This window comes from Coptis chinensis, chromosome 3, assembly GCF_015680905.1.
Source record: "Coptis chinensis isolate HL-2020 chromosome 3, ASM1568090v1, whole genome shotgun sequence".
Classification (NCBI taxonomy): Eukaryota; Viridiplantae; Streptophyta; class Magnoliopsida; order Ranunculales; family Ranunculaceae; genus Coptis; species Coptis chinensis.
This window is the reverse complement of record NC_141458.1, coordinates 65,576,258-65,590,173: the sequence shown is the minus strand read 5'-3', so window position 1 is coordinate 65,590,173 and position 13,916 is coordinate 65,576,258. Positions and strand designations below refer to the sequence as shown.

At 37.8% G+C, this 13,916-nt stretch overlaps 1 protein-coding gene across 2 annotated transcripts; it reads right to left on the bottom strand.

Moving 5' to 3' along the window:
• Positions 1–851: 851 nt before the first annotated feature.
• Positions 852–7,959, bottom strand: DNMT2 (DNA methyltransferase-2). 2 transcript variants are annotated; one of them, XM_086602410.1, is made up of 10 exons: positions 7,802–7,959; positions 7,627–7,737; positions 7,461–7,554; positions 7,264–7,382; positions 7,024–7,146; positions 2,215–2,551; positions 2,021–2,115; positions 1,856–1,921; positions 1,709–1,773; positions 852–1,449 (listed from the first exon to the last, which is right to left on the bottom strand). In XM_086602410.1, the coding sequence occupies exons 1-10, from the start codon at positions 7,862–7,864 to the stop codon at positions 1,371–1,373; spliced, it is 1,152 nt and encodes a 383-aa protein (XP_086458536.1). In that variant the 5' UTR covers positions 7,865–7,959; the 3' UTR covers positions 852–1,370. The 2 variants fall into 2 exon arrangements, with proteins under 2 accessions (XP_086458536.1, XP_086458537.1); XM_086602411.1 differs by having other exon boundaries at positions 7,461–7,510; positions 7,802–7,940.
• Between the last annotated feature and the right edge of the window lie 5,957 nt (positions 7,960–13,916).

Here is a 13,916-nt window from a genome sequence, read left to right as displayed (position 1 = left end):
GCATCTCATCAAACAACCTCTTTTGCTTCCTTAATACTCCCAACCAATGCATATCCATTAATCATAGTATTCCAAGACACAACATCTCTACACACCATTCTCTCAAAACCAACTTAGCTAGCTCCATTTCACTATATTTCACATACCCATCAATCATAGCATTCCCAAGACACCACATCTTCAACACAACACATCTCAAAACCACCAAAGCTGGTATCTTTAGTAGTTCTCTTTAAAATTCCCAAATCTTTGGAGGAGCCACTCTCATGAGCTCTGGGCCACTCTCCATGTATACTTCATCTTTCAGACATCACTCCACCTAAGCATTCCATCCTTTCCTTACTCCTCATGCTTGGCCTTCTCTTCTTGGTGTTATAATTGGCTTGTTCAAATCGCGTAGTACAGTGATCATAAGTGGTGATGACGATTCTGTTGTGAAGTTGGATGCCGAAATTTGTTAAGAAGTTGGAAGCGAAAAATGATGTTAAGGCTGAAGAGGTCAGTGAAATGGAGAAGGAGGTTTTTAATTTGGATGAGAAGCTTCAAGCAATGAGATCTGATCCAAATATGGAAAAAGGGTAAAAAAAGTAATAAAATAAAATAGGAAATAGAAATCGGACTAAAATTTCGCTGATATTGGAAAACAGAGAGTTTTTGTGATATGAGCTGATAAATAGAGAGGTTATGTGGTATGGGCCGATATGAAGGGGTCTACACTCATCCGGATTAAAACCAAGGGACTGAGCCCCATTTCTTGATTTTAGAAGCGGCAGCAACATCTTCATCAAATTTGCATTTTGGTAGTGCGAAAACAACCATGGGCTCATTTACTTATTTTGAACAGGAAAGTCTTGATAAATCATCTATTTTACACATATAACTCAAAGTTCAAACATTTCATCATCGTTGGTACATTATTACAAAAATCTGCATGCGCAGTACTCCAGCATTAGGGGCCCTCACGTGTACCTGGCTGAATTTATAAAGTCCCAGCCTCCTCCACTCATATGGAGGAGAAGCACCTCAATGAGTCCATGCCCTTTTAACATACCTGAAGCAATCCTAAAAGAAGAAAATGGTGATCACCAATTCACCACCACCAACAACAAACAGAATCCTTCTGCCACCGTTCACATCGACTATTTAACTTGTGAAGGACATGATACAACAATGGAATGTACCATACTTGCACCAGTATGACTAAGTTGGGGGCAGTGTCCCTGAAAATTTTGCTTAGGAAGGCCTGAGCCTTTCCAATCATACCTTAGCTACACTGTGCTCAAGGTGTTTTTGCCTGATTTCCCATCCCCAGGAGAGGATCAAATATTTTTGCGTAAGCCACTTCTTAAATGCCAGCTCTCTGTTGAGAATCACAATGATTCGGTGAAGAGATACCGTAGTAAGGGAGCAACCACTGCTATGCTTAGACTGTTCCCCATCAAGGCGTACCTACGGACAAAATAAGTAATTAGTCAGCAGCACCAGTAAAAAGATCAGAAGATGGAGGTGGGTGAAGATCTCAACCACAAGAAGAAGGTGGAAGGACAGACGTTCAAAACACAATCAGTTGAAAAACTATTGAGCTGAAAGAAATTAAGATCATAGATGGCCACTGGTAAGAAGGAAAGAGCAGGGATTCCACACAGGGTTCCAAAAGCTCAGATCATTCACACAAGCGAAAAGCATAAAAATGCCCAAAATATCTTACTGTTGTTTAAGGCTTATATGCGGCGGAAACTGGAAATCCTCTGGCAATGAATGCAAATTTGCAACCTGGAAAGCACAAAGAATAGTATGTCGATAAAAAGCGCATTCATACTAAAACTGGCCCAGACTAATGACAAGTTAACTGTACCTCCCTTGGTGTGAAGTATCTCAGACCCTGCTCCTTTAGTGAAGACACTTTATCCATCTTTTGTGGCTGTTCCCAAATGAGTAGGAAGAAAACATTAAGTTTTAGGCATACAAGGAATTACTGTTATACATAAAATAAACTGCATAATGGAATAATAGCACCTACTTGTACAGTTGCCAACAGGGAGCCAGTGCCCTTCACATAACGGAAATAGCTTTTCGTGAAACAACAACAACGCTTTGAATCAGGATACACAATATCTGTTCAACTCTTCAGGATGCCACTTTATGATGAGCAAGTGAAATGTAATTGAAATTATAACCCAAAAATAAGGCAACATGGAAACTGCAAAAGGATACCCATAGCACTTCCCAACCTCTCAATCAAGCTCAATGGAACAACATATTGGTCAGGGCATCTGTAACCAGAACCGTTTTCTTCAACTTCTCTTCCCAAAGGTTCACAAAACACTGTAGCAGCATCACAATCTGAACTCTTTGATTGATAGCTTGGAGTATTTAATTCAAGAAAGTTTTCTATTGGTTTACAAGATTGAAGCCATTCTTTCCATCTCTCATGTGATTCATCATGTCCATCAATCCATGTGCTAACATCAATTTCCAACAAAGGACTGGGAGTCCAAACCAGCTGGTTATTGACATGTGGATTTTGAAAAATTGAAGGTTTCCTTTTTGCCTATGAACATAATAAATAACAATCAAGATCAGATTTTTCTTTTCAGAAAAAATAAAATAAGTACAAACATGAAAATAACAATTCCAGAAATAAGGAAAAAGCTGTAGGAACCGTTATTTCAGAATGACTATTTTTACAAACCGCGAACACCACATGCAGCGGAATCAATGGGTGTCCACGATTTGTGATTGGAAAACATACCTTTGAGAATCGGTTTAGATAACTCTGAGAATCCAAACTTTATGAAATCTGAAATCAACCTCTTGATCTTCTGTTGTATTCCTTTAGAATAGATTGGACGTTGTGTGGACAACGATCTACCAACCCCCTTCTTTCTCTCAAGATCAGAAACGAATTCAGATCTACTTTTCTTGCCTCTTTTTCAGAACAATGAATAGTGAAGTTCGGCCAGAGAGAGAGTATTCTATTTATAGGCTACAACAGGGACTATGAGGAGAAATTAGGATTGGGCCTCCTGACGGGCTTGGGCTTCCCATGTTCGCCCAAAACACACGGCCCAAGTCCGTCAACAAATGACTTATTCCACTAAAGGCCATTGTTGCACTACCGCTCTAATCTCAAATTACGTGTCAGCGTTTATGGGATCCATATTATATGCTCGTTGATCTCCCTGTGTTTAAGATATCGAATGTCCGTTGATTAAGTCAAGTTACTGATAACTACATTAATTAACTTCTTTTGTCCTTGAGTAGTACCACTCAACCTCATTGTCATGTCGGAATAAATCCACCTGCAGGGTTTACATGACAATCTTTTTGAGCTCCTCGGGGACATCATCAACCCGACTTCATGCGGGACCGGATTCTTCTATAATCAACAACACACCTTACATACAATGTCATTACCCAATCCATCGAGTTTGTTGATTCACAAATGAATCTCACTCATTGATGATTTAAAGCAATGTACAATGCATGTAAGTGCCCGTTATTATATCCGGATTAAGAGGACAAACATCCATAATAACAGAGGCGTTTGTTCTCTTATATGGCCAGTATAAAGAGAAACAACCTCACTTGGTCCTGTTCAATACACACAAAGTGTACTATTGTAATCTTATAGTCAAGATAGACTAATACCAAATTATACTACAATCGTACCAATGGTTTGTCCAAATCCATCTAGGTTGTGAACGATTACTTATAAAGTACTGATGATATGATCTTCTGTGTGTCCACATCATATCATCTACAACATAAAGTATTAGACATATGCATATAACTAATAACATATATAATATGCATAACATTTGCCCATATGATTCTCATTCAAAATATAAAGAATTAGAATTAATACAAAAGTAATGCTTTTAGTATATAACCCTATCAAAAGCATGAGTACCAAGGATAAAAAATTTACTGGTGAAACAAAAATGAATATATAGATTTACACAACAGGTGGTACTGCCCAACCTCCAGTTTCCTCCTTAATAAGGAATGAAGGACTATAAGCCTCACGTACAATCTAACAAAAACACAAGAGTCCTACCTATAAAATACAGATAACAAGTCCACCATAGCACAAGAGAAAAGAATCTCCTAAATCCCAACTATACTCCTATAGCTCTTGTTTTTTAGACTCGAAATGCACCAAAGCTTAACTATTGGAACAGGTTGGAATATCCATATTTCTTTTAGACGACAATCCAAAAGTCCGTACTAGAAAGACTAAAAGATTCTAATATATATCTACTCAATATCTCCTCAGCAACAGCTTGCCTATTTGGAATGATTACACCACTCTTGTTAACTGTAAAGCTTGTCTGAATGAGAACTCAGTGCAGAGGGATTTCCGAAAAAATAAAGCTATAGACTATGGATCGAGGAAATCCACAACTTCTTCAGATGCACAGTCAACTGATAAACTTATCTCTGCATATGCTATGAAAAGGGCACTCCAGCCAACCACCCATAATGAACTTTAACGATGAGTCTTTTATGTTTAACAAATACCTACAAGTCCTAGTGTCTCCTTGTCAGTGCTCTTGCTTACAGTTGTTGACATTCCTGACTTTTCAGCTTTGCGTATAATAAACTATTCATAAGCAGTTCCATTGTTATCCAGGACATGTTAGACATATTTTAGTTCATGAGATATACCAGAAAAGTTCATCGATACACAACAAATTTATTTTGTGACTTGTGGATCTTGTGCACAGGAGATTGAAACCATTTGGTCTTGTGTATGAAATAATGTTCCATCTGATGAAAATTTACATTTCATCTGGAAACCCTCTCAATCTCAGAAACTACTGAACTTTAGATTGTTATGCTGGTGCATTCAGTATGTAATAATGTGAGTACCATAAGAGGACATTCCTAATCATTGTCACGATTAATATAGTCACATGGTTGCTACTCCATGCATGAGTTCTTAATTATGAGTGGATAATGTACATACTTTCCAGTCTATATGAAGAGGCAACCCCATAATCTTCAACCATTTACTCCAATCTGGTTGCATTGTTGTGCTTGTCTTCAATTACTAAAGTGTCGAGAAGCGAAACCCTGAGGATCATCTTCAATCATAAAATTTCACCTTTGTGTAAAAGATCGGTCCTAACAGGGGTTTTTCCGACCGAGCATACAAACCGAATCCCAGCCCTCTAAGGTTCTCTCAAACTCACAAATAATCTCTGATTCTCGAACTACTCGAGTGCTTGAAGGAGACTTGAATTGAAGAATTTGAAGAAACAGGAGATCAAGGTATCATCAAAGCAGCTCTAAAAAATGATACCAGGGGAGCTATAGGAGCCGATTCATGACCCCTTATCACCACAGTTGCTGCAGTGTAAGACTTAGTATCAGCACCTCTAGTGAGAAATGACAAGATCCCTAATAAACTGATAGCCATCCTTGCGATCTCTAGCCTTCAGTTGTTTAGGCAGTACAAGGGTTTTGGTCTAAGATCACCTAATCTTGATATGAAGTTACCATAGCTCCACATAACTGCCATGGTTGTTGGTGGTGCCACCCTAGCAGTGTTCTCTCTCTTATTTGCCAACCACACCTTACTTCTAGTTCCTCCATTGGCAACAAGAATGAACTCTTTCACAATCCATCTTAACATACAAACAAATGCTCCTCTCTAGACAATTTTTCTTCTATCTGTGACCAAGAGACACTTCTGCCCTCGTCCCCAACCGCCTGAGCTCAAACATCGTATTTTCTATAGCAAAAATGAATACAAATTCTAACAGACAATATTCACCCCCAAGTGTTTGCACAGTCATCCCAACCCTCTTTATCCAAAGAAACAAGGGTTCTGGAGTTAAATACTAAAGCAACTGATACAAATCTGGTTTTTTATCATCATGATTTTCATCGAGTACCTTTTCATCGTGATTTTCTCAATGATCGGGATATCATTCTTAAGAAAAGAGAAGCATAACCACTGGATGGCATATTCCAACACCTTTGTCTACTCCAAGACTCCAACAGGCGTTTGCCAAACAGTGAAACCATCCATTCAATGTTAACCTCCCTCCCTCTAAATACCAAAGTAAATTTCTAAAACAAATTTAATCAATCAAGCCTATCCGCCTATATACAAACTAAACTGCAAACCACACTCAATAAGAGAGGCTCCATAAGATCAAAGTAAAGAAAAACTAATTGCGTTTTCCAAGTTATATCTACCCATAATTTTCTCATTGGCTAATTAATTGAGGCACTAGGACACAAACTAACAATCAAGTGTAAAGTGATACCACATTGTTAGAGAGAGATCGTAATTAATTTCCTGAAAACTGAAAGCTGAAAAGCATAATCTCTTCGGAACTACGCTACTAAATTGTAAATCAGTAACTTTAACTCTAAAAATCAACTGCAAGCAGTACTAATACTGAGTTGTATCACAAGGTACTAGATTCCATCAATTGGATTGGATTTTTAAGTTGGATTTTAAGTTTTTAACCTTTTAGTTAGTATTAATAACCACAACAGTGATGAGGAAGACTTTTCCTGAGGTGCATAAACAAATGAATTAGTCAGCAGTGTTCTAATAAGTGCAAGGCGAAAGGTGGGAGGACACTGGTGGCCGATTTTTTTTTGTATATAGATAAATATTTATAATACTATGAGAAAGTAAACCCCACTACTTTAATATGCATAAGAGTTTGCCAACCAAACATTTCACAGAGTTCAAACGCAAACAAAAGTATGAACTTGTTACCCACCTAATCAGCCCAACCGATTTCCTACATCAATAGAGGCCTAGGCGAGTCAGAGACCTATACCAATTTTTAGAACACTGTGAGATAGTGAACACTCCAATGGCCAATACGTGACTCAAATCAAAGGAAAGCATATAATCTCAATCCAGGTGATGAAATATAAAGCTACAATCATGGTTTTCAACATTATCAATATCTTCAACAAGCTACAAAATGTCTTAAAACATACACATTGCCAACATCAAGTAAAAATGTGCAAAAAAGACTAAGAATTTACCAGGCAAAAATAACGCGGTCTAGAATATGGTACACCAAACTGTAATGGAGTCAAAATAAACTCTTGTGTAATGAAACCGGTGCGCACCAAAATTTCAATCATTTGCTTATGAGTATCCGATGTCTGCAACAAATACAAAAGTCGAAACATATATAAATATGTGTCATCGAGAATATCACATTCAAATTTATGCATTAAAAATTGAAGTCAAAATTAGTAGAAATGACTCTTAGAACTGACCTCAAACCCGACAACATTCTCCACAAAAAGCATGTTTGGTGGACTCGACATTTCTGGGATAAGGTCAAGAATCTTGATAAATGAAGATGCTCGAGCATCACCAGAATCCTTCTGTAGACCTACATATATGTCAAATAATAAATCAGATCCTATAGATTATTAAACCAACAGACAGACGGGAATGAAGAATAATAGACCTTGGCGTGTATATGGTTGGCAGGGAGGAGATAGTAGCCAAGCATGTGCCCTATAGTTGTCCAATTCAGCAGCAGTAAGGTTTTGAATGTTACCCTAAAAGCTCAACACAAGTAAACATACTTTATTAAGTAGAAAATTCATTTGGTACAAGTAAACATGTCAAACCTGATAGGGACGACGTCCGAAATTGTGTTGGTAAACATCATTAGCTTTATCATTAATATCAAATGCTTCCACCATCGTTGCTTCAACTCCAGCTCGCATCATTGAGTATCTCTACATTTAAATATATCAAAAGAAAAACCTTAACACAAGGAGAGAGAGAGAGAGATGTCCTTACCATGCCACCAATCCCACTGTAGAACTCCAACACTCTCCACGGCTCCTCCTCCTCGCCGGCCATTCTGTCTTCTTACGGCGGGAATGGACTTAAAAAGTCGATTATGGTGCATCTATAGTCCAAAGTATCGGTATATATATCGCGATATATCGTGATATCTGCACAAAAAAAAACAAAACAACTACATGATGATATCTGCAAAACACTGGCCTTCTGTTAGGTTCAACGGGTGTAACCCGAAGAACGATTGGATGAAGTTTTTCTAAATGAAGCTGCTTTAATGCAACAGTTTTTAACTTACCCATTATCCACTCTGATCACAGTTTTATTATTTTCGATTCTAATCCTAGGCAAAGCAAAATTCACAAACCTTTCTATTTCCAATCTGCATGGACTCTTGACCCTTCTGATAAAGAAGTTGTTGCACACAACTGGTCTCAGATAAACCCACAACAACCACAAGACTTTATTAACAACCTTAACTCTATTCAATTCGTTCTAGCCTTCTGAGTTGGAATAAAAACCATTTCCGACATCTAGACAATGAAGTCCAACAATTACTGCTAACTCTCAGTCATGTGCAACTTACAAACCCTACTTACTTATGATACAAGAGATTAACTTAAGACAGGAAGCCTTCTGGCAGGACAAATCTAGATATCTTAAATTAGCATTAGGTGACAATAACACAAAGTTTTTTCACAATGCTACTAACTCCCGTCGCAGACAGAATAAGATTTTAATGATCAAAGATGATAATGATAATTGGTTTCAGAATAGGCAAGATATATAAGCAATCATATAGTTTCTTTTTTAGAACAATTGTTTTCTACTTCTAACCCATCTCTACCTGATCATATTCCTTTTATTGATTGTCTTATTTCTGAGTCTGATAATGATTTGCTAACTGATTATGTTTCTTTAAATAAGATACATGATGCTTTGTTTGCCATGGAACCATGCAAAGCCCCCGAGATTGATGGGTTCACCCCCCTTTTCTACCAAGATAACTAGGACCTTATTAAAACTAATTTGTTTTCAGTTATTAGTAACTTCTTTTAATATCTTTCTAATACCTAAAGTTCCAAATCCAAATCAGGTTAAGAACTTTAGACCCCCACTTACGTGGCAAACGTCCATTAGTTCCTATAATTAAGTCGATGTAATATCTTATATAGTGTTTCAACCCCCACCTACGTGGCAAACGTCTATTAGTAGGGGTCTCCACTTTATTCATTGAATCGATAAGGCTAAGGCCCAATTTGTAATACCATAGATTGATGTACAGGCTCATTAACTCATGCATCTAGGGCTGAACCCTAGCCACATGGCTTGCTACTTAGATACATTAATTTATGACCAGATTCGTTTCTTATCAAAGAGATAATTATCAGTTGAGATTTATATTCAATTATAATTACTTGAGCTACAAAAAGTCTCTACTCTACCTATATAAATACCAAACTATTTTTCATACAAAACTACGTTTTTGAGACTTGATCCCATCGATAATTTGGGTGCGTAGGCAACCGAAAGGTACAATCTCATCATTCACTCGATCACCATCGCTTTTTTACTACTTTTCTACATTCTTCATCTCTTTCGTCACCACTTAGTGTTTTAATCATATTTAGTCGAAATATAATTGGCGCCGTTTGTGGTTCTTATTCAAAACTCTCGATCACGTTCTGCAAAAGTTATGACGCATACTCGAAGAGCTCAAGGTCCCGATGCAATTACTGACGATCATCACGAACATGATGTTCAAGGTCAACTTGGCGATAACGGACTAATCCCTTTTACTCATTTTCCACCACAGGTTGCACGCGACCCTACTGTCGTTCCACCAATGCGCCAAATTATTCAACGCGAGGTTATTACCTCTGATGATTCTCCATCCGCTGATGCGGATAATGTAAGTCATATGTCTCGCGAAACACTTCTTAAAAAGTTCAAGAGTGTTCGCAAACAGAACAACTACTACAGGCGTCGTCTGAAACGACCCACTCTACTCGCAGATGATGTTGTATCTGTCACACCATAACGTAACACACGCCAACGACATAATAGTGTGTGGGATCGTTTAAGTGGTAAGGATGAGATTCACGATATTCACAACAGCTATCAACGAGTTCCAAATAATGGGTGCATAATTTCCTAACCTCCGCCGAGAAACAACCAACCCCCCGATCACATTCTCGGTAGGCAAGGTAATGCTACTAACCGTCAGCTGAGAAATTTGGGTGATGAACAAAATAATGGTCGCACTCGTGATAGAAACCATCAATTTCGAGAAATACCTCAGCGACACGATTTTTATCAATCCAAAGGATATCATACTGAAGTCACACCATACCGTCTGCAATCATCTCGACACAGTCACGATGAATCTTCATCGTTTTCTTCTCGTTCCATTTGTTCCCATAGGCGTCATCGTGACAATGATTACGAGCCATCAGATGTGGATCTGATGACTCCTCAACGTGTCAAAGAAATGATTAAAAAAGCTCTTCTGGACAGCGATCCTTTTGAATCGACACTAGAGAATTTGGCAATTGAAGATGGTATTTTGGATAAATTTTCTCTCGCCGTCCAACGGGCTACTCATAGCAAAGATTTCAAACAACTAGAGTTTGATCAATATGATGATGTCGAGGGCTGTCTTATGCTTCATGTGATTAATTTCACAAACAAACTAGTTTTATCTAGAGGTAATGATGCTTTGAAATGCAAATTTTTCCCTTCTACATTAAAAGGGGAAGAGTTGGTATGATTTAGAGAATTACCCCTGCAATCTATTCATCGGTTCAAGGACTTAACCGAAAAGTTTTCGAAATGTTTTCATCATAATCTAAAATGTCTAAATGGTGTCCGAGTTCTTTTCAACAACATCAAATAGTTGATGAAACAACGTGATGAAACTCTCCATTTTCTTAGTTTTGTCATGTTCTTTCGTTCCTGGTCTAATCGGCCGGCCGCCGCCGGCCAATGCCTAGATTTCCAAGGCCCGATCTAATGGTGGTTTACGCTTTTAAAGAAGCTATTTTGTTTGATAAAGGCGGGTTGTACAACTCTCTTGTCGGGACATTCCATCTTTACGCTTTTAAAGAAACGACGTTATACCGAAGTTCAACAATTTATCAATGTTGTTGAGGACAACACGGCCGCTCGAACTTCTCATGAACGATAATAAAGGAAAGGATTTCAACGACAATCCGATCTAATGGTGGTTTAAAACAAACGATAAAGAATCCGACTTTTGATCAACAACAACCCGGTTCAATTTATCAAAGCCTCTTTCAGATATGAAAGAAGACTCCACGAAAGCAGGACCGAAAAGCTTTTTACTGATTTTGAATTAACTCCGCTTAATACTAAATATGCTTAATACTAAAGGTAGTTTACGACAAAATTAAGGATAAAAGTTTGCTCACTCCGCTGTTTCCCCTGCGCGACGACATTAAAATAACTCGCGATAAATCATTATGGTGCAAATTTCATAATGATTATGGTCATGAGACTGAAAATTGTCGATCTTTGCGAAGAAGAATTGAAAAGCTTGTGCAGAATGGGAAACTTGATCAATATGTGCAGAAAAAAGTGACAACTCAAGCTTTAACTATAATAGAATACAATGTCATTAAGGTTGGACATGCCGTCAAAAGGTGCAATTTAACCCTCGATTATGCCTCTTGTTTAGCCATCTTAGTGGACTAATAGTGTTTGTAAGTTATGTTTTATGATTCTACAGGTGAAAGAGAGAGTTATGTGGAATATTAGAGAAAAAGGGGTAAAACAGAGCAATTCGGAGCATTAACGATCACATGGAAAGCCCGTGGACAATCATGGAGAAGGCCAAGGAATTGAAGCTATTAAAGATGCAACTTAGACCTATTTTAAAGCCTATTTGGAAGCCCAAGGCCAAAGGATTCGTTGCTTGGACCAAAGCCCGCAAAAAATGATAGAAAGATAGAGCAGAAGAGACAAAATAGACTTCCGCGTCTGGGACGCATGGATCACACATCCATACGTATTGATTGCGTCTGAGACGCATGGATCGTGCGTCCAGATGCATGAAACGACACTGTAGCCAATTCCTTCTCAATTTTGGAGACGAAGTTGGACTCTGAAAGAAGTCTATTTGTATTAGGAAACAAATGGCAGTTTGGAATGCTTCTAGAACTCATTGTAACTCCTATAAATAGAGGACCTAAGTGCCTCATGTAATTTGCCAATTCACTTATATTCTTGTCTCCAGAACTTGAGGTAGAGAAAGATTAATAATAAAAGATTCGGTTTTAACTAGCCTAGTCTTAATAAATTAATCTTTTCTAGTTTTATGTTCTTCGACTCTTCTTCTTCTCGTTCTTCGTATTCTTCCTTCTTTATGGAAGGCTAATCTTCTCCTGGAGGAGATGAAGCCGATGCTTAAGGTTTAATGATTCTTCTGGTTCATGGTGTTCTTCAATCAGGTTAGTTCTTTATGTTTTTAGTTATTAGTTCCATTGCCCACACCAGGGGATGGAAGTATAGAATAGGGTTTATGTTTTGCAATATTAATATCATACTAGTGTTCTCTACTTTTCTTCTAGTTGTGTAGTGTTTTAGAAAAAGAGAAATATTCCTTGTGTTTGCCTTAGATGATGATTCATTGAATAGCTGCCCAAGCTCACATAAAATGAAAGAAGATACTAGTAACATGAACATAGGAACAACCTTAAGTAGAGTTAATTGTTAACGATGTTTCGTCCAAGAGGGCATCGACACTCGCTCGATTACCTAATTGTAGTCTACTTGTGAGAACAACCATGAAGCAAAAGGTCATAGATCAAAGGTATCGGTGGATTCTAATCTCTTGAATTCCCTCTCTTATAAATTCTCAATAGTTTAGTTAGTTTAGTTTAGTTTAACATTAGACTCTACAATATCTATAATCATAGTTTTTAATCCCTCAAACCCCCTTTCCAGTCCAGTCCTTCATATAAACATACACTTAAAAGTGGAACGATACCCTACTCATCCTTTACTTATTGAGGGATAATTAGGTTTTGATACGCTTCTATTTTGTTCAACGACCATCATCCATCTACATCATATATCATCCATCATCCACATCCCATATCTCATCTACACACACAAAAAGAGGTAAGGTCAAATGGCGCCGCTACCGTTTTAAGTTGTTTATGTTTAACGTTTTCTTTTAAGATTAAAAGTTTGGATCTTGAGGTAACTTTAGCCGCATCATCCATCCTTTTGAGAAAGAGAGAAGCTTGAAGGACATCTTGAAGACAAGATCTACCATCCAGGTTAGTCGAATCTTCATTCTTTTTATTTCATTCTTAGTATAGTTGCATCGTAGTTTAGTTTTATTGCTTTCTAGTATAATTTCATTTAGGACCTTTTCAACAATTGAAGTTTTAAGCCAACACAGCGAAACATCAAACTCTAGTATTTCTTGTCTGAATCTTGACAAACAGACTATCGTCTGTGGGCCGTGGTACTTAAGCAATCTAAGTGATTCACCATAACCCTAGAAGAGACAGCTTTAGACAACGGGCGAGATACTAGCTGCAAAGCCCAACCCAGTTGAAGGAAAATAGTTTTGCATATTAGTATAATTTAGAATAGTTGCATATTAGTTTAATTACATTCAAGCATAGTAGGATAGTTTTTCATCATCTTCGCATAGCATTTTCTAGTGTATGTCCCGTCGTCCCAATCGTCGTCCAGTAAGAACACAACAGTGGACAAGGTTTAACAACCAACTCACAAGAATACTAGACAAGATCGATACAATGGCCGCACACAATGATGGAGGTGTTATGGACACCAATAATCCTGAAGCTATCCCACCCATGCAAGCACAGCAGAGGAAGAAACTGAGCGATTTCTATTCGCCAATTATTGGAGACCCACCCAGCAGTATTGTTTTTCCAGAGACAGAAGCTAACCAGTTTGAGCTTAGAGCATCAGTAATCTCTATGCTTCCAAAGTTCAACGGTTCAGACAATGTTCAGCCTTATGTTCACATGAACAAATTTCTTTCAGTCTTCAGAACTTTTAAGAACCAGAATATCAGGGATGAGAGTATCAAGATCATTCTGTTCCCACTTTC

What these genes read in the sequence shown, in the direction of transcription:
- DNMT2 (XM_086602410.1), bottom strand. Translation starts at nt 7,864, where the DNA reads ATGGCCGGCGAGGAGGAGGAGCCGTGGAGAGTGTTGGAGTTCTACAGT. An exon ending in AGAATGTTGTCGGGTTTGAG is followed by an intron (nt 7,147 to 7,263) that starts GTCAGTTCTAAG and finishes TATTTGTTGCAG; the next exon opens with ACATCGGATACTCATAAGCA. An exon ending in CATATAAGCCTTAAACAACA is followed by an intron (nt 1,450 to 1,708) that starts GTAAGATATTTT and finishes TTTTGTCCGTAG; the next exon opens with GTACGCCTTGATGGGGAACA.